Source organism: Molothrus ater, chromosome 1 (genome assembly GCF_012460135.2).
Source record: "Molothrus ater isolate BHLD 08-10-18 breed brown headed cowbird chromosome 1, BPBGC_Mater_1.1, whole genome shotgun sequence".
Lineage (NCBI taxonomy): Eukaryota > Metazoa > Chordata > Aves > Passeriformes > Icteridae > Molothrus > Molothrus ater.
In genome coordinates, this window is record NC_050478.2 from 20,809,881 (window position 1) to 20,828,130 (window position 18,250).

The 18,250-nt window shown below is 37.7% G+C and overlaps 1 protein-coding gene across 1 annotated transcript in view; it reads right to left on the reverse strand.

Annotated features, from left to right (window-relative positions):
* LOC118694971 (macrophage mannose receptor 1-like) overlaps window positions 1–18,250 on the reverse strand; it is a 53,109-nt gene that overhangs the window by 24,020 nt on the left and 10,839 nt on the right. Inside the window, exons 5-10 of the mRNA XM_054515046.1 lie at window positions 16,059–16,172; window positions 13,516–13,662; window positions 8,928–9,110; window positions 5,717–5,874; window positions 2,631–2,744; window positions 920–1,035 (exon numbers count right to left, since the gene is read on the reverse strand). Coding sequence (XP_054371021.1) covers window positions 920–1,035; window positions 2,631–2,744; window positions 5,717–5,874; window positions 8,928–9,110; window positions 13,516–13,662; window positions 16,059–16,172 — 832 coding nt within the window. The remainder of the gene's footprint in view (window positions 1–919; window positions 1,036–2,630; window positions 2,745–5,716; window positions 5,875–8,927; window positions 9,111–13,515; window positions 13,663–16,058; window positions 16,173–18,250) is intronic.

Here is an 18,250-nt window from a genome sequence, read left to right on the forward strand (position 1 = left end):
GTAGTATGATACTAAATTATAGAACTAAGGAACACTGTAAATTAGATCCAATGATTGGCAAGAAAAGTTATATTTAGCAAAGAAACCTATGTAGAGGTAAAGCCTGTCATAGTTCACTATGGTGTTTAAACAAACAGCTCTTAAGAAATCAGAGCAAATAAAAAAGTCTCCTCCTAACAAGGTGTAGTCCGAAGGCCACATTAATGTTAAAACATTTTTATGGCAGCTGCAGTGCTGTGTTTATAGAGCTACTATTCATGACAGCTGGAGCTTTCACAGTAGAATATACCAATTTGATTATATAGAAACAAATAAGAGATTTTATAATGCATCCAGTCATCTGCAAGAAAAATATTTTGTTTCCTAAACTTTTTATTTTTCCTCTATTTCACATAGAGTAATGTGCACCGCTTCTCCAGAAATTTTGCACTCACTGAACCCTGGCTGCATTGTGACAGATTTTCAGGTACCAAGTGCTTTACATCATTTGATTTCTCACTTAATTTTTTTAAAGTACCTCAATTCAAAGACCAGATAATTGAAAATTATATCCTCTTGCTCATTTGTACTACCTTTTGAAAGAAATTCAGAGCCATATCTCTTCATTTAATACTCAAAATTGGATTCTGTATGCCTTACTCAAGTAAGTCACCACAATCAAGAAGATAGAATTCTACTTTTTATTTGACAAAACCATCTATATCAATACTAATTTCGCAGCCATGAACTACTTTCAGTATAAACCAGATTCCTGGATTTGAATTTACATGTAAAAACTGTGAGAAGTTCTGTATTGACAGATAGCTGTCCTCTGAAGCTAGATGCTTGCCCAATCAGAGTCTTTATTCTGATATGCAGGTGATGGTAGAAGTTGAATCCTCATCCTCTGACCCCCTCAGACAAGCAGACATTTACATACCTGTCGTCAACTGTTGCTAAAAAAGCCTGATGACTTCCACAGGTTTGATTTGCTTGAAAAAATGTTACAAATGTATTTCCAATGAAGTAACAATAAAAACCATGTCTTTTCCAGCCCTGTCAAAATAAATATGAAGTGATCACAAAGGGAAAGGGAAAAGGAAAGGGAATCAACAAAACAGAAAACTGATTTATACCACCATTACCTAACCACTAGTCAAAGGGACAATGTAACTGAAAAAGTCAGAGTGGAAGCAGGCAGGATCAAAGCTTTTTAGAATTTTGTTTCACAAAACAATTTTTCAAATCTAATTAATTTTCAATCAATGTATTCCACTCACAAAGGGATGAGAGGTTTTGCTGTGCACCTTTTGTGCTCAGAACAGGATTATAACCAGCATATAGGCAACATGAAATCACAAGGACAGTCTTGAAAAGCAAACTCCAGCTTGAATTTTCAGAAAGGGAATGATGCCTCAAACAAGTTTGTTAATTCTTAGCTAACATTAAAATTCACTCCCAAAGTTTTGTCATTCAAATATCATTTACTCAGGAACATGCTCTCACAGAAGGTTAATATAGTAGATGAAATGTATTTCAATATCTGTATATAGGCTTTGCCCCAGAGGTCCCGGTTGTCCTTGATGGGCTGCAGCTGTGACCAATGAAGATAACTGGGATAAAAGGGGGAGGGTTAGCCAGTCAGGGAGAGCCTTGGAGGAGCCCTGAACTGAGAGAGAATAGCATGCAGAAGAAGGGGTCAGTGAAGATTTGCAGCTGTGAGAATACACCAAAGAGGTATGGACTTTGGAAATCTGATAACAACAACAATATGAGACTCTAGAAAAGTAGTAGAACAACAGGTTGCTGTTATCAGTCACAGTTCACAAAAATTTTCTTCTGATGGTTTTTAATTTCTCACTTTTGAGAGACTTTTTTTCCTACAAGCATGCACTTCATTTGGTAGGCAATATTAACATCTCTAATAGGAGGAACACTTTATTTCCTCCAACACTTGTAAGGATTCCAGGTACTCTTTACAAATACTGGGAATAATCATCAAAGACTTTTTCTGCAGTTGTGTAAAGCAAACTCGGAAGAAAAGACAATTTCTTCAAAGAAAACAAATACTCAATAAGATTTCCTGTGACATAATATATTTCAGTAGTTTTTTGTAATTACTGGGTGTTATGTCATTAGAAAGCAAGCAAGTAAAAAATAGATCTGCTGACAATTCAGAAGAAGCACAATAGATTTTTTTTCTTCAGTGGTAATAAGTTATTCAAAGTAGAGATCACTGCCAGAGACCACAGCAAAGCCCTGAGAACAGTATTTAGACAGGGATACCCTTCCTGCCATGAACAATTTTGTAGAAAACTGTAGCCAGAGCTGAAGTACAGCTCATGGCACAGGCAAACTCTTTAGGGAAGCTTGAATGCCAATCAAGGATAAATGGTCTGCTGCAGGGAAAAGAGGTTTGAGATTTGGTTTAAGTTCTGCAAAAAGAAAGTGAGTATTAAGAGCCAAATGACAGTAATAGATTAGATTTAGTCATGTTTAATCATTCTGCCATAGAAATGAGAAGGTAAACTCTTCTGATTATGATGAAACAGAAGCTATTTTTCATGTTTTTTCTGCAACCTAGGTGACAGTTTCTCTTTTTTATCATTCTTAGCAGCTTATTCAGATCAGACAGATTTTTCTTCACTTACTCTCTGGCAGCCCATGTCAATAGTTTCCTCTTCTGTAGGAGCATCTGACATAGGTTTCCTTTTACAGATGTAGCCAATTTTCTTTTCACAAGAATGGTCTGCCCAAAATCCATCCTGAACATACAAACAGAACCTCAGTCAACCAGGCTTTAATCTCCAAAAAAACCTGGTTTATGCTTCTAAGTATTTAATAATTTTTTGCTAGTTTTCAATGGAGAAAATCCTTCACCTAAGTTCAATACTTAATTGCAAAATCTTGTTCCTATCTCACTTCTTCTGGAGATGATTTACCACTGACTTACACTTTCTTTGATTATATGCCTTTCTGAAAAGCAATCCCTTGAGAATGACTGCAATATACCATCTTTACAAACACTGCTGATTTAATAATCATGTTGGAGGAAAGGGAGATATCAGCTACCCCCAGAGAAATTCAGCTCTAACAGCAAAAAAACAACACCAGAAGACTGCATTCCTTAGTTAATACTTACACAAAACTTTGAAGTTAAAAGTTCTTTGTCAAAGTTAGAATTAACATTTTTATTCCTCATACTGCAGGTTCTCAGAAGAAACAATGACATTCAGTGGGAGTTGTACTGAATGTAAGGAACATGACACCATATTCCCAAAATATTTTATGTACATTTTGGCTGAACAGATGAACTAAGATATTAGGAGACAAAGGGAAACTTGTGCATCATTCACCTGTACCTTGAAGACTACACCTTTACAACTGTAATTTCATAGCAGTTGATGGCAATTTCTTTTTTTTCTTTTTTCATTTGTTTTATTCTTTCAAACCCCCCTCCCCGCCAAAAATGTAAAATAATCATCATGTTAATACACAGACACTTGTGCCACAACATTCCAAGTTCTCAAGACACTCAAGAAACCCTGCTTCCAGCAAAAACTCTCCCAAAGCTCAACACATCTGCTTACAACAACACAGTCTTGGGTGTTCACCTGGAGCTTGTGTCTGTCCTGTGCTTACTGCAGGGAAAGTCCATTGGTGGCTGTCACATCATTCCCTACCATGTTTTCTCATAAGGTTAGCAGACCCTTCAAATTATCCCCTAAATCCCTGACCTTCTCAGTCTGGGAGAAAATAGCTTTGCAAAACCCTAGACTTCCTCAACACAGGAAAACCTGCTCTGAAGCTGTGGGTCTCTGTAGGCACACAGTTTGTGGTAATTGGGAGTGGGGCTGCAGTGGAGCCCCATCCCCAGTGGGCACAGCTGTGAGGAGCAGGTGAGCAGCACTGACAGCAATGGCACATGGAGTGCCCAGGGGCACTGAGCCCCATCCCCAGTGGGCACAGCTGTGAGGAGCAGGTGAGCAGCACTGACAGCAATGGCACATGGAGTGCCCAGGGGCACTGAGCCCCATCCCCAGTGGGCACAGCTGTGAGGAGCAGGTGAGCAGCACTGACAGCAATGGCACATGGAGTGCCCAGGGGCACTGAGCCCCATCCCCAGTGGGCACAGCTGTGAGGAGCAGGTGAGCAGCACTGACAGCAATGGCACATGGAGTGCCCAGGGGCACTGAGCCCCATCCCCAGTGGGCACAGCTGTGAGGAGCAGGTGAGCAGCACTGACAGCAGTGGCACATGGAGTGCCCAGGGGCACTGACCCACCAGCAAAGGGAAGAGAGGGCACACAGGTGCACTGCATCAACATGAGGGGTATAAAAGGGCTAAAGAACAAGAAGAGCAGATGCTTGAAGCCTTCTGATGTGGTAGGATGTTACTCTGTATGGGCAGATGCCTGGAGCCTCCAGATGAGGTGTGACGTTACTCTGTGGGTTGAAGCCTTCTGCTATTGTATGTGATACTCTGTGTATTGTGGCCATCTCAACTGTGACACATGCTGCAACCTATGCTGTGACAGGTGTCTAGTTGTAGGAAGATCACTTGCTGCCTTTCCATAACTATGTTTTCAGTGGGAAGTTCATGCAGTAATTTCTAGCTACTTCTTACCTTGTCTTATGAGCAGCCTTTTGTGACTATATCTCTGTTCTCTTACTTTCTCATTAACTAAACCCAAACACTTCCTTGAAAAAGGTGATGTTACAGACAGGGCAAGGCTTTGTTCCATAAAAATAAGTCATAGATTCACATGGCTTCCACCAAGGACTGATCAACCCAAAAATATCACCAATGGAAACATAAATATACTTAGGTAGGTAAATATCAGCAAACTGAGAAGGTCAACTTAGTTATGCATTGTTAATTTTGCAAAATAAGAAAATACCTTTGGTATGTGTACATGCTTTTTTCCCTCTTGATAAAGTAGGCAAACTCTAAAGGAGGTGGTAAGTTTAATATTTTTAACTCATAAAAAGGAAAAATACAACATCAACACAGACTGACTTTTATGCCCAGTATTATCTCTGTTCCTGTAATACTCCTAGGTCACTGATCATTGCTAGATTCCAGCAGACAGCCCTTTCAAAGCAGCCTTTAAATTGTAGGTATAGAGTCACTTCAGGAAAGGCTTTCACTATTGCTACTGCTAAATACCTTACTACTTTTCTCACAGCTGTTCATGTGCAGTGTAGCTACAGCATAGCAAATAAACCATCTAGATCCAAGATTTATAACTTTGCTTAGAAAAATAAAATTAAGATTTTTATTTTCTTCTGAAGAGATTACTTCTCTCTAGCAACAAAAAAAATTTGCTAGTGCAATTTTATAAGGCAAATCCCATATTCAGTCAGAATGTAAAAACCCAAACATATCCCAAGGGTCTTTTTAGCTTCCTGAAGAAACACATTTACATGTTCGTCTGCTTCCTGGTGTAATTATGAGATTCTTTTAAAAGAAAGTCCACATTCACAAACTGAAATCCAGAGCTATGGATCTTGAGGGGCAGTTGCCGCTACTTTTCTGCTTCTCAGGGAAGACAGTGAAATTTTTGGGAAAACTCAGAGACCCTTTCTTAAAAAATTAATTTCTGACTCCAAAGTAGGCTTCCTCAAGCAGTAATATCCCCATTTTTAAAATTGTTTTTTATTTGCTTTTGCACAGAAAAAACTCAAAACTTAAAGGAAATCTTGAGACAATTTAGTCAATAGGTATGTGACTTTACCTTTCCTTTCATAACAACACAGTCCTCTTGCCTGTTGTTTGCATGGGTGGGTTCTCCACGAAGCCACTTAGTGTAGGTGACAGGTGTTCCATCACTCCATTCAAAATACATCTGAACCTTGAGGTCATTCAACCCAATCCACAGCTCATCAGATGGCTCTGAAACATACAATTAACAATCCTGTCACATAATGTGAAATTTCTTCTTTGTGGAAAAGAAAAAAATTTGTTCTCAGGAAGTTGAAAAGGCAGCCAGGAAATTAGGGTTCTCAGCCTCATAGAGGTCAGACTGATTCTCACATACCCACTCCAGTCATCAGGAACGGCCAGTCACCAAAGTGGCAATAAAATAAGGGTGTTCAACTTCACAGAAAACAACCAAAATACTCCCTTTTCTGAATTATTTTGCAACACAACAAGGTTCATGTTTTTTTCGGATTCAAAACTATTTTAACAAGGTATGAATAAACATCTAAATAAGATATCAGGTCCCCTTTTCCTCCTACTTTTAGTATAGTGAAGAAAGAAATGTCCTATTTTCTAATGCTAAGACACCCAGTGATGTCTTTTAGAGCTGGAAGCCAGAGTACTTGCAAGTTTTTCCATTATATGAGTTCCTATATTTTATTTCATATCAGAGTAAAGTCGAATTAATGTGGTTGTTGGATTTTTTTTCACTTTACAGTTAAATGAGTTAGCTGTTGGCTTTTGGCTTGAAGGAAACTGCAGGATTGGTCAAGGAATTTACTTCACACTATCTGTTTCTGAGAGGTTTCCCATTCTGGCCAACTGAGATACTGCAAATATCACCCTCCCAGTCAGTCACTTGAATGACAGAGAGAGTCAGTTCTCTGTCCTTTCTCCTTCCCTCCTTTGACTCTCTTGCCCTTATTACACCTAAGTGTGATCAGCCCTCATAGCTCATCCATAATTTCTTACCATTTCTCACCATTTCTCCACCCCTAAGACTTCAAATTCTCAGGCTCCATTTTCAAACACACATCTTTACCCTTTCTTGCAGGCTGCATTTTATGTTCAGAAGTCTCCCAAAATTACGGTTCAGTACCCTTGTTGAAACACTTCTGCTATCACATTGAAAGCTGATCCAATTCTACTGCCCATCATGCTCTCATTCCCTCCTTTCTCACTGCCATCCATGATCTTTAATTTATTTTTGTTCTGTTACCTCTTAAATCTTTCTGTCTGTGTTTACTGAGCATTTAGCACAGCAGAGGCGTTGTCCATGCTCAGAGTTCCTACAGTGGTGGGCTCACACCATGGTAATATGAGCAATAAACAACATTCTTCAACAAAACAACTACATCAAAGCCATCTAAATAAGCCATATAAATCTATAGAGTCTCTTCCTACATAACATCTTTTTCCTCACTAGAAGAACTGCTTCTTTTTTGCAATCATGTCTACAGCTGTATGACTAAATACCAAGAGAGGATTTTTTACAGCAATTTGTAAAGCTGCTTCCCATTCTCAGTCATGCTCTGGGCCACATTTGTGCCATGTCACATGCTGGACTTCCGTGTAAACATCCAGAATGCACTTCTTTATTCTTCATGTTCCTCTCTAAAGTTCTCCTTTGTGGGTGATGCCAACAAAAGCTCAGCTACCATGACAATATTCATCTCCTTTGTTTTATCATGGGACTGTGAATTGTTTGGCACAAACATAGATTTTTGTTCTTTCTGTACAGCAGTGCTCTGATGCAGACAAGATTTTTCTAGGCATTGCAATACATGGTGTTCTCCTCTCTCTCAGTGGTGAACAAGGGTAATCTGACTCGGTCATAAATTGTCGTAAAAGGCTTCTTTAGTTGTTCCAATTTCACTCCTCTGAAAAGAACGCTTTCAAAATAGTCTGTTGCTGCTAGTGTGTCATTTGTGAGAAGCCTGGTTTCCTTCATGATTATTTGCCTTTCAAAAACATCCAGTTTTACAGAAACAGAATAGTAGTCAGTTCAGGAAAGGTCTTTGGAGGAGGTATCAAACTATGAAACAACCTACTTTGTATATGTAAGGTGAAAATACTAATTTCCTTTAGAATCTAACTTCTATCAAATGTCCTGATGTCTCATCAAGAGGTCCCATCTTTCCTAAGAATATCTTTTAAAAGAGTAAAAGTTTTGTGAGAGACCAAGTTACTCTTTCAGGAATGTGAAGTTAAGCACAAGTTGCATTGGAGGTGGCTAGGATACAAAAGTAAAGCATATCAGCTGTTTTGGGATTTCCACTCCAGGACTGTTGCTATGCTACGGCTCAAAGCACATGGCTGCACTTTAAGTGAAGGATAAACTAACTCATCTTTACCTGGCACTGAAAGCACACTTAGGATCAGTCACTGCCCAGAAGCACACGTAGGTGGGAACCTGCTTCTTCCACCAAAAAGCAGTTAGGTGCTCCCTCGTGCAAGAGCAGGTTCATGCAAAGCAATAGCAACCATGAAATTGCCTCAGAGTCAGCATGGCTGCATTCTCCTAATGAACACATCTTGCACCTGCAGACTAACTTGCCTTGCAACAGCTCAAATATGTGCTCACAAACCAAGCACATAAACACTGTATTTGATATGGGACACATTTGATTTGTATTGAGATATGGATCTCAATCCACGTACTGGGACAGATGGATTTGTGTTTCAGGAGAAGCACAACCAGCATGACTTGAAAGATTAGGGATGTGGCAGTGTTAATAAGGACACAGATCTTCCCAAACTGTCTTGGACCAGCAGACCTCACTTCCCCCCATTTATTTTTGAACATTGATTGTAAAATCCTTTTATCTTATGAAAAAGTTTTAAATTGCTTTAACCTATATAGAAGGAGAAAGGAAGGAGAAGCAGACCCTTAGAAATAGGAGTTTGAAGATAATGCAATTTGCATCACTGACCACAGCTTTTAGTGGCAGTAAAGCCCGTTTGGGTTTTGTGCTCCTATTCTGTGTTCTTGTTTTCTCTGATTTTTTTTAATTTTAAACTAAAGTCCGTTTGCGCTCTGTGGTCAGGACAATTATAGAATATTATTATATCTTATTCTTTGTTTTTTCTTCCTCTGATTTTTTAAATTTAAAATTCAACTCCTTCTTCACCCTGTGATCAGGACAACTAGTATTTCTAAACAGTCTCCTCATTTTATTAACATGTTCAAAACACTTTCTTTACTTAGTATATATAGATACATGTTATTGTGAAAAAATACTCACGGTACCCAAGTTGAGAAATAACAAAGCTGTATTCTTCAACATTATGGATGCTTGCCAGATCTCCATCCTCTTTCCTGCAAGATGTTAAGGCATCTTTCCATATTTTGGGGTCCCTATGGATTATGTAACAGTGACCAGCATATGACATCCATTGTTGAGGACACCTAATGGGCACATTAGTCTCTGAAAAGAGAAATTCCCATGAAGAGTTTCAGAATTCTGTTCTCAACTAAAGACTAAACATTAGATCAGAAAATATTTAACAAAAAAATTTAATCATATATTTTCTTCACAAAGAACAGCAAAGATGAAAAATATATACAGTGAGAAAAATCTGCATGAATAATTGAAACTTCCACACTGTTCTTAAAGAACAATACTCAAGTGCTTGAAGCTTGAGAAAAGCCAATTAAAACATGTCTTTTATATGCATGGGTATATGCATACTAAAATGTAAGGTCTGCAGAACAGTGCTTTATCATTTTTCTACACTGATGTCAGCACCCCTCTTTAACCACCATGCTATATGTTAAGAACCTGACTACCTGACTTTACAATACATATTTACGGGAGTAATTATTTTTCAAAAAAACTTAGGCACTTTATGGATTAGCCCATCTGCTAGACTACTGAAAGAAATAACTGATTATACATAATCCTAAGAGAATCCAAATAAGACTACTGCATTTAGGAATCCTTTTCAGAAGCTTAACTGAGAAAATTATGTTGTCAAAGTAAACAATATATGCTTAAAACTTGCTTTCAGAAGCTCAGTAGAAGAGCACCAGGGTATTGCCAACAAACACATTACTGTTCAGCAAACAATTCAACCTCAGAAGGAGTGCCACCTGAACATGTAACAAACAGAGTATTGCTGTTGTAGAAACAAATTATGATTCTTGCAGCTCTTTATTTCTAATCAGCAGATGGGTTTAGCAAACACCAATATATAGAGTAGAACAAAGACAGCAGGTTTTCAGAAATTCTGCTGGCAAAAAAACCTTGTATATATCAGAAGAAGGAACAATGTGTTTAACAGTGTGCTGTATCCTGTAGAAATGTTTAAATAGGCACCCAAACTAATGACCAATCAAGCCCTTGTTGCAGGCACATATCCTGTTTCGATTGGATGATACTGATTATTAGTAGATACTTAGTGTCATAACACACAAACTCATGTTTCTAATATAAACAGTACCTGCTCTTTCAGACCTGCAACTAAAAAGTGCCAGCATGTTCTCACAAAGTTCGAGTAAAACTACTTTTTTCCCCAGGACAAGGGGAAATGCTTGGTCAGAGACTTCTCAAGTCTGCTAAAGGAGAGGAAAAGGTGAAATAGAGGGTGGGGGAACCCCAGGAAAACAAACTGAATGTACATGGGGAAGCTGGGAGAAACGAGCGACACGGAGGTGAGAAATGCTGTTGTAGGAATTAGTCTGATGCTTCAGAGAGCTGCCTAATCCATCTTATACCTGCTCTCAGCTCTGAGCATGTGCATTGTGCAGTGCTTTGCCATAAATCAGAGAACACTCAACATACCCTTCTGCAAACTACAAACACTGCATAGAACAGAAATCAGCAGTTCAGACATAGCCACAGAGAGAGTCACAAAGGTATTTATGTCTCAATGAGTCCATGGGCATCTCTTTTTCAATTGGATGCAGACTGTGACAATATTACCCACTTAACACTAAAGCAGCTATGGCAGGACAGCAAAACTTTTGCTTGTACACCCAGTAACAAGACAGAACTTGCTGCAGGCAACAAAAAAGAAAAAAAAATGTTGATGGTCTAGCTTCTTTGTTGTAAGTCTTATTGAATTACACTGCTGGGGATTTCTTAGTACAAGAAACTTCAGTTCTTCATTTCAGCTACTCAGCAAAAATTAACTCTGTACTTCCCCATTCTACTTTTAAAGAGACTACTAGACAACTCAAAGCCATCCAGTTCACTTTTCCATCCTAATGGAAACAAGTACTACTCCCTGGACATCATTTCACTTAAACAAAAGAAGCAATATAAATTATCATGAATAAAAGGTAAAAGATAATATTACATTAACATTCAAACAATATTATTCTAAATGTCAAGCTGATAAATGTATTGGCCTGCAGCTGTAGGATAGTTATTCCTCAAATATAGAGCAGGTACAGTTGTGAAGCTGACTTTCTTGTAAGCTTGAGTTTCTGAAGTCTGAGAACTCTCACAGTGTTTCACTTGTGTGGCTAAAAAGGTGAAAGCACTAGCTGAAGTCAGTCTTATGATTCTGAAATTCAAATTTCTCTCTTAAACCCATCCTATGTGGTCTGATAAGACAGAGATGCACAGCATCTCAGCAATAACAGTAAGAGCATTTAGTTCTTCTAACCAAATATTTAAAGAAACAGTTGTAAACAGTGCTTTAGGATCACCACACTTTGTTGGTTTGGGATGAAATCTACGTTGGCAGTCACTTTGTGGAGTGATTGATAAATAGACAGCCTTTCCTTTCAGCATTTTGAATTTGAAATTAATACATTTCTATTAATATACTTTGCTGGGTTACAGAACAAACGCTCTCCAGCCCAAAGATACTTTGATGTACAACATGATGTGGCCCCCTGCTGGAAAAAATATTTTGTTACGAGAAGCAAAAAACAAAAACAAAACAATCCTGCAGGTGTTTGTTTTATGAAAATCCACCTGTAATGAAAATAAATATTCTGTAAAGATTTTTCCCGACTTTGTTTTGAACACAAGCGTGATTTCATTCTGCTGTAAAACGTTCCTCTGTCTCACATGCTGCGCTGTTAGACATAATTATAACTTCCAGGGTTAAAATTTCAAAGGCTTTTCTTTGTGTTTAATGTCAGGTGAACAACTAAGTGCATGTATGAATTTGCAATTAATTTATTGCTTAACTCAGGAAAACATAATCTGCCATGAGTTTTCCTTTACACCTTTAGAAGATGAGGGCATCTAACACCTTGCATGATTCCATACTTACTCCTTTTATTACTTCCCCCCATGGGACATTTTGGAAAATATTTTATTAATTGAACTACTGCCAATCTCTGGCTTATCTGTCACAGTGTTTACTCAGCAATTTCTGTTTAATTGAAAACTTTTTTCTCTTCCTTCAAATTCCTGGTAAATTGGAGGGTGGAGGTGGGGGTTAGGAACGAAAGCGGAATGCAAAAGAGAGTAATGACCATTAGACACACATCTTTCTCCAAAAAAAAAACCCTGAATTTAAATAGAAATAATATAACAGCCAGTCTTAAAGTGACATTATATTTATAGGCATCAGTTTTTCAGAACTGATGTATGAAACCTGAAAAGCTGAGCAGTAGCCAGCCAAACAACCTAAAATAACTTCTATAAATGAAACTATTTGGGTATCACCTGTATACAAATACTAATGAAACTTTACATCTTAAATTAGGAAACAATTTTAACATGCATTGAAGTCTTTCTCAGCTAAAGCAATGAATGTACTTGATTTCAATACCAAATCATCGATTAATTAATTAATTAATTATTATGTATTTCAATATCTAATTAGCAAGATACCAGCTAATTCTTGTGTTTTTTTCGCTCTGCAACAAAGCAAAAAAAAATGAGGCAGAATTCTCTGTCCTAAGTGTTTTTAACGGGACTGATTCTATATTGGCAAAAGCAAAAAAAATATTAAAAAACATTAACTGTTCTTTAAGCCAAACATCAAACACTGATTTTCCAAACCATCTGCTTTGCAAGTAGTGATGCATATTAATCAATTAACTGGAAATCTAATTCCAGTTTAACCTTCTGCTTCCAAAGCCTATACAAAATAATATCAGTGGATTTAAGACATACAGGTATGACCTGAAAAAGAAAGGAACTTGGAAAGAACAGAAAGAAGGAGTGATGAAACAAAGGAGTAAGTTACAAGGTGTTTCTAGTACACTGAGAGATATCAAGGAAAGAGGTAAAAATAAATCCTATCACTCTTCTGTCTTTCTTAAGTACGTGAGGCAAGTTTCAGAGTTACATTTCTTCTGAAAAAGTGTATATAAATATATATTTTAAATAATTTCTTAAAGGATTGTATATGCTTTTATTTGTATACAAATGAATATTTTTATATTTCTATATAAAGATCTCTATAAGACATGTAGGTACATTAAAAATATCTAATTCAAAAGAATTTAAAAACATTGTTCTATTCCACTACTGACTTGCACCAACTCATAAGTAGTAAAAATTACAGGAAGTGGATTAGTTTCATTGTGTACATGGGTTTTGAGACAAATGCATCATTTTAAAAACATTAAATTCATTTTTTATTATTTTATAGTCAGAATCAGACAGTTCTGCTTGGTTTTGGAAAAGAGTTCTAAATTGAAAAATTGTGGAGTTCTCAAGATGACTGAAGATTATTACACAGGAAATAGGGAGACCAGAGCAAAAAGGAAGTACACACTGTTTACTTTTAGAGGGAATTTTGGTCAAACCACAGTCTACAGAGTCCTTTGCTTGGTTTTACCACATGCAATAACATCTATTCCAGTTACAGATAGAAAACATTGGTCACAAAGAATTTGTTGAGGGTTATTACCAAACCTACCTCTAGGAATAATGAAAGATTCTAAAGTAGCATTTCCTCGTTTACAAATATAGCCAAGTTTCTTATCACATTCCCAGTTCTCCCACTTAGCACCTTTGCCAGGATTCAATGCACCACAGATTTTTCCAGGTTCTGGAGAAGGATGGCCTTAAAAAAAGAAAAAAAACAAACAAAACAAAAAAATACCACACAATTCTCATCAACAACAGAGTATAAGCACAACATGGTTATCCTCCCAACTCTCACATTCCCTTCTGGTCCATAATTCAACCATAAATTGCATTAACACATAGACAACTGTGGTACATGACAGTCCTTTAACCTGAAGGGGGAAGTTCATTCCCTTAAGAGAAAATTTTTCCACAGCAGTCATAAGTTGCAAATTCATAATTTAGCAGCCCCTTAGATGTTCAAAGTCCTGGTAGAAGGTGTTACAGTGTATGTGTTTATTTTCTTTGGGATTTTTCCTTTTCTAAATAGAGAACGTCTAAGTTCCAGAGGACAGTCTTCAGGTAAAAAAAAAACCCTGTTCCATAAGCTAGTCAAATTCTGTACTCAGTAAAAGAAAAATAATAAGTAATAATTTTGCAGATGTGAACTTCATTTGTCTAAACAACATGACAATATCAGGATATTGATATATTTTTGTTATAGTTGGTTAGCATTAATACTAACAAAAATACCTAGAAGAAAAGTAGAAGCTGTAGAACAGAATAAATTTCAGCAATAAACCAGGTGAACTTTTCAAGATCTGACATACTGTTATTAAACTTAGCATGTTTTTTCTTTAATTTCTGACCATACACCACTCTGCTGCATAACAAGAATTGGTGCTACACAGAATAAACACAACAGAACAATATTTTTAGAGTTCAAGATTGTTCACTGAAATTTTCTTATATCATTATGATTTCATTACTTTAGATTAAATACAGTCTTATATTTGCAGTCATGCTCTATCTTCTTCCCATAGGAGAAATAAATACGCTTACTTCAAAAATACAATTTTAATTGTTTTATTGCACAAACAAGTACAGCTATTGGCAGCTAGTTCCACAAAATCTCTAAGCAAAATTAGCTTTGTTTAAACACTGATAACAGTTCGATTTTTTTTCTATTACTTTAGGGCTAGTGTGATGGAAAAATAGGAAGTTTCCACAAATTCTTTAAAATGTGTTAGTAAAAAAGCAGCTAGTTCTTCAGCATTCAGTGTAATGGGGATGAGACAGAGAGGCAGAGCCAACATAAGGTCATGAAGGAGGTAGCACAAATATAAGATATGTTATATGGACATAAGAGTAGAGTATTACCTTTGAATGAAATTAAGGACTGTAAGGATTTAAGGATAAATGGAGTCCATTTCTGTTACATAAAACCCCATCTCAACTATTTAATTCTTTACAGTGCAGCTGAGAGTTTTTTGCAGCTTTAACAACCATGAACAGCTACTCTTGCTGCATTGGCTCCACCTCACAACTGTTTCCCCCAGTCCTCCTTACATGCAGATTCTCATCGGTGCACTCAGACTACAGACCTGTAAATACCTCCACAGCAACTTGCAGTTCATCTGTTTGCCTGTGTGCTCACCCCACTGGAGAGCTATTTATAAAGTAGTTCAATTCTCTCTTCAGAGCTTGCCTACTCACAAAGTTTGTCCACCTAAAACGTGCTTTTGGCCTTACCTACCCAAGGAAAGCCCTGGGTGATACACTGGAGCATGCACTTTTAGTTACTAATGATTGAATGCTCAGTGAAGATAAAGAGCATTTACACTGCAGAACTTCAGACACCTACTTTAAATTAGTCTCCAAAAGCTCCCTGAACAGCCAGTGCAAAGGAACAAGGCAAGGGTCCTGCAAAAAACCACTATTACATAGTGGTACTATTCATAGTGGCACTCTGAATAGTCAACCAGAGATGCAGCCCTTCACCATGTGCACAGATGGCACAGAAACTTCCTAATGATGGCACCAGAGTTCAACACTGCAGCCACAGCTGTGGAGTAGCTGGGCTTCTGTCAAAGTAGTCTAGCCTCAAATGTTCAGCATGATATGAGTTACTTTTGAGGATAGGTTAATCCCAAATGAAAACAAAAAGCTGTTCTTGAAGCAAATAAAAAAAAAAATTGAACAAAAACAAATTGGATGGAATTTGAAGAAAAGGGGAAAACAAACAAACAAACAAACAGAAAACCCCACCACTGATCCCTCTAATCTCACAAATGAAGACTTCTACAGCACTTGATTTCTTCCACATTCAAAAATAAAATAAATTAGGAAGATAAGCAAATGAAGTGTCAACAAATTACCTAAAACTTTCCTATGGATTTTGAGCCTACCATTTCCATTATGAACAATAGATTAAGCCTGGGCCATATCCCTAGCATAAGGACCATTACTCACAGTGTTCAAATCACAATCACAATCTTTCAGCATCAAAACAAGTTCAATAATTGCAGGAGAATAGAATGCTAGAAAGCATACTTGTTACACAATGACCAAATTTTTGCCTTTTGAACTGAGTAGCAAAGCATACAACCTTACCTGGAACCCAGTTTAAGTACCGAAAAGGAGCCCCACCAACCCATTGCCATCCACTGTTGAAATTCAAACTGTTGAGGCCAAACCAGAGAGCTGAACTCAGTGTGCGAGTCAGACCTGGGCAACAGAGACAGAGAGAGACATTGCAAGTCCACAGCAAGAGAAAACACTCCTCAAAACTTGAGAGCTGAATTCTTGTTAAGCCTTCTCTTTTTCCAAGTACAAGTTTTAACAATTTTTAACATTCTAGTTAAGGTGGTTATGCTAAACCTGACAAAAAAGTCATCCTACACTGGTCAGTTTAGTTTTAGAGTTTTGACATATTTAGGTTTGGAGAATTTTATTACAACAGAAAACAAAATGACTCTACTACCATTGATAAAAAACATGAAACTTGGTTTTTTTTGGAACTATAAAATATTAAATGGATAAAGTTGCAGAAAAGATCACAAAACCAAAAATCAGTTTTCTAAAATGAAAGACATAGTTTCCCAGTGTGTATTTTCTCTTCCATAAAATTAACAAGTATGAGTTTCACAGTGTAAAAACCTATTCTTATTTATCAAAATACATTAAGATGCAATCATTGCAAACACCACCTTTTCAACAGCACTTTTTCAGACTAATCTGGTTTCAGTTCTTTAGCCAATGTTAAGTCAGTTAGCCAATGTTAAGCTTTCAAAAAAAAAAAACCAGCTCAAATTTATTCCTCTAGCTCTGAAAAGCACTTAGAAATATCATGCTTATGTATGGCCCTGCTGAGCATTATACATAGTCTGCTATAATCAATTGTCTATCTCTGTCCTCAGTATAAGGCTTGGAAGAGCAGCTGGATGCATGCTGATTTTTTAAATTTAAGTGTGTTTCTGCATATTTCACAGAAAATCATTGTGCAATATGTATCATTTGTTTCTGCTTCTACTGATGGCATCCTTCCAAGATGTTGCAGTTTGTAGCTGCCTTTGACACCACAATGATGGGCAGCACTTGAAGCATGGCAAACTTAAAAGGAGAGGTAGTTGACTGGAAAGAATTGGAATTTCAGACCTGGTTTTGCATCAACACATTAACATGCTCTATTATTTCTTATGGAAAAACAGTTTGTAGTTAGGAGAAACTGAGAACTGAGCATGACAGGAAATCCTAGTACTGCCAGGACAGTTATATAATGAAAAACTGATCTTCACATACATTTAGCAGCCATATCTATCAGTTTGCTATTAAAACATATCAACTAATAACTACCTTCTGTGCCAGCACCAGTTTGCTCCCTTGAGCACTAATTTCAAGAGCAATTTTCTCACAGTCATTTAAAAAACAACCCATGTTTTGACCAAATTTTTAAATTGAAAATGGAAGTTTAGACAGAACAAATTGTTCATAGCTTAAAAAATACATTTCTCATTCCTCTAAAGTGGAGAAATATGAATTTGATTGAAGGACTTCTAGATGGATAAGGAATTGGCTGGATGGCTCCTCTAAAGAGCTACAGTCAATGGCTTAGAATCCAAATGGAAACCAGTGACAAGTGGAGTCCCTCTAGGGTCTGGATTGGGACCAATATTATCAATATCTACGTCACTCACATAGGAGTGGGACTGGGTGCCCCCTCAGCAAGTTTGCAGATGACACCCAGCTGAGAGGTGTGTTTGGCTCATGGAGGGAAGCAATGGCAACCAGAGGCCTCTGACAGGCTGGAGGAGTGGGCCTGTGGCAGCCACATGAAATTCAACAAGGCCAAGCACCAGGTCCTGTCCCTGGGTCATGGAAATTCACAATATCAACATGGACTAGGGGATGAATGGATTGTGAGCAGAGAAGGACTTCATGGATGAAGAGCTGGACATGACCTGGCCATGTGCACTCACAGCCCAGAAAGCCAAACTTGTCCTGGGCTGCCTCCAAAGCAGCATGGGCAGCAGGGCAAGGGAAAGGATTCTGACCCTCACCCTTCTCTGGGGGATCCACTCGGAGTGCTGTGTTCAGCTGTGGGGTCCCCAGTACAAGAAAGGCATGGAGCAAGTCCAGAGGAGGCAGGAAGATTCATCAGAGGGCTGAAACATCCCTCCTGTGAAGAATGGCTGAGAGAGCTGGAGTTGATTAGCCTGCAGAGGAGAAGGCTCTGGGGAGACCTTGTCACGGCTTTTCAATAAATTCAAAGGACTTTTAGTAAATTTGGAGGAAGACTTTTTACT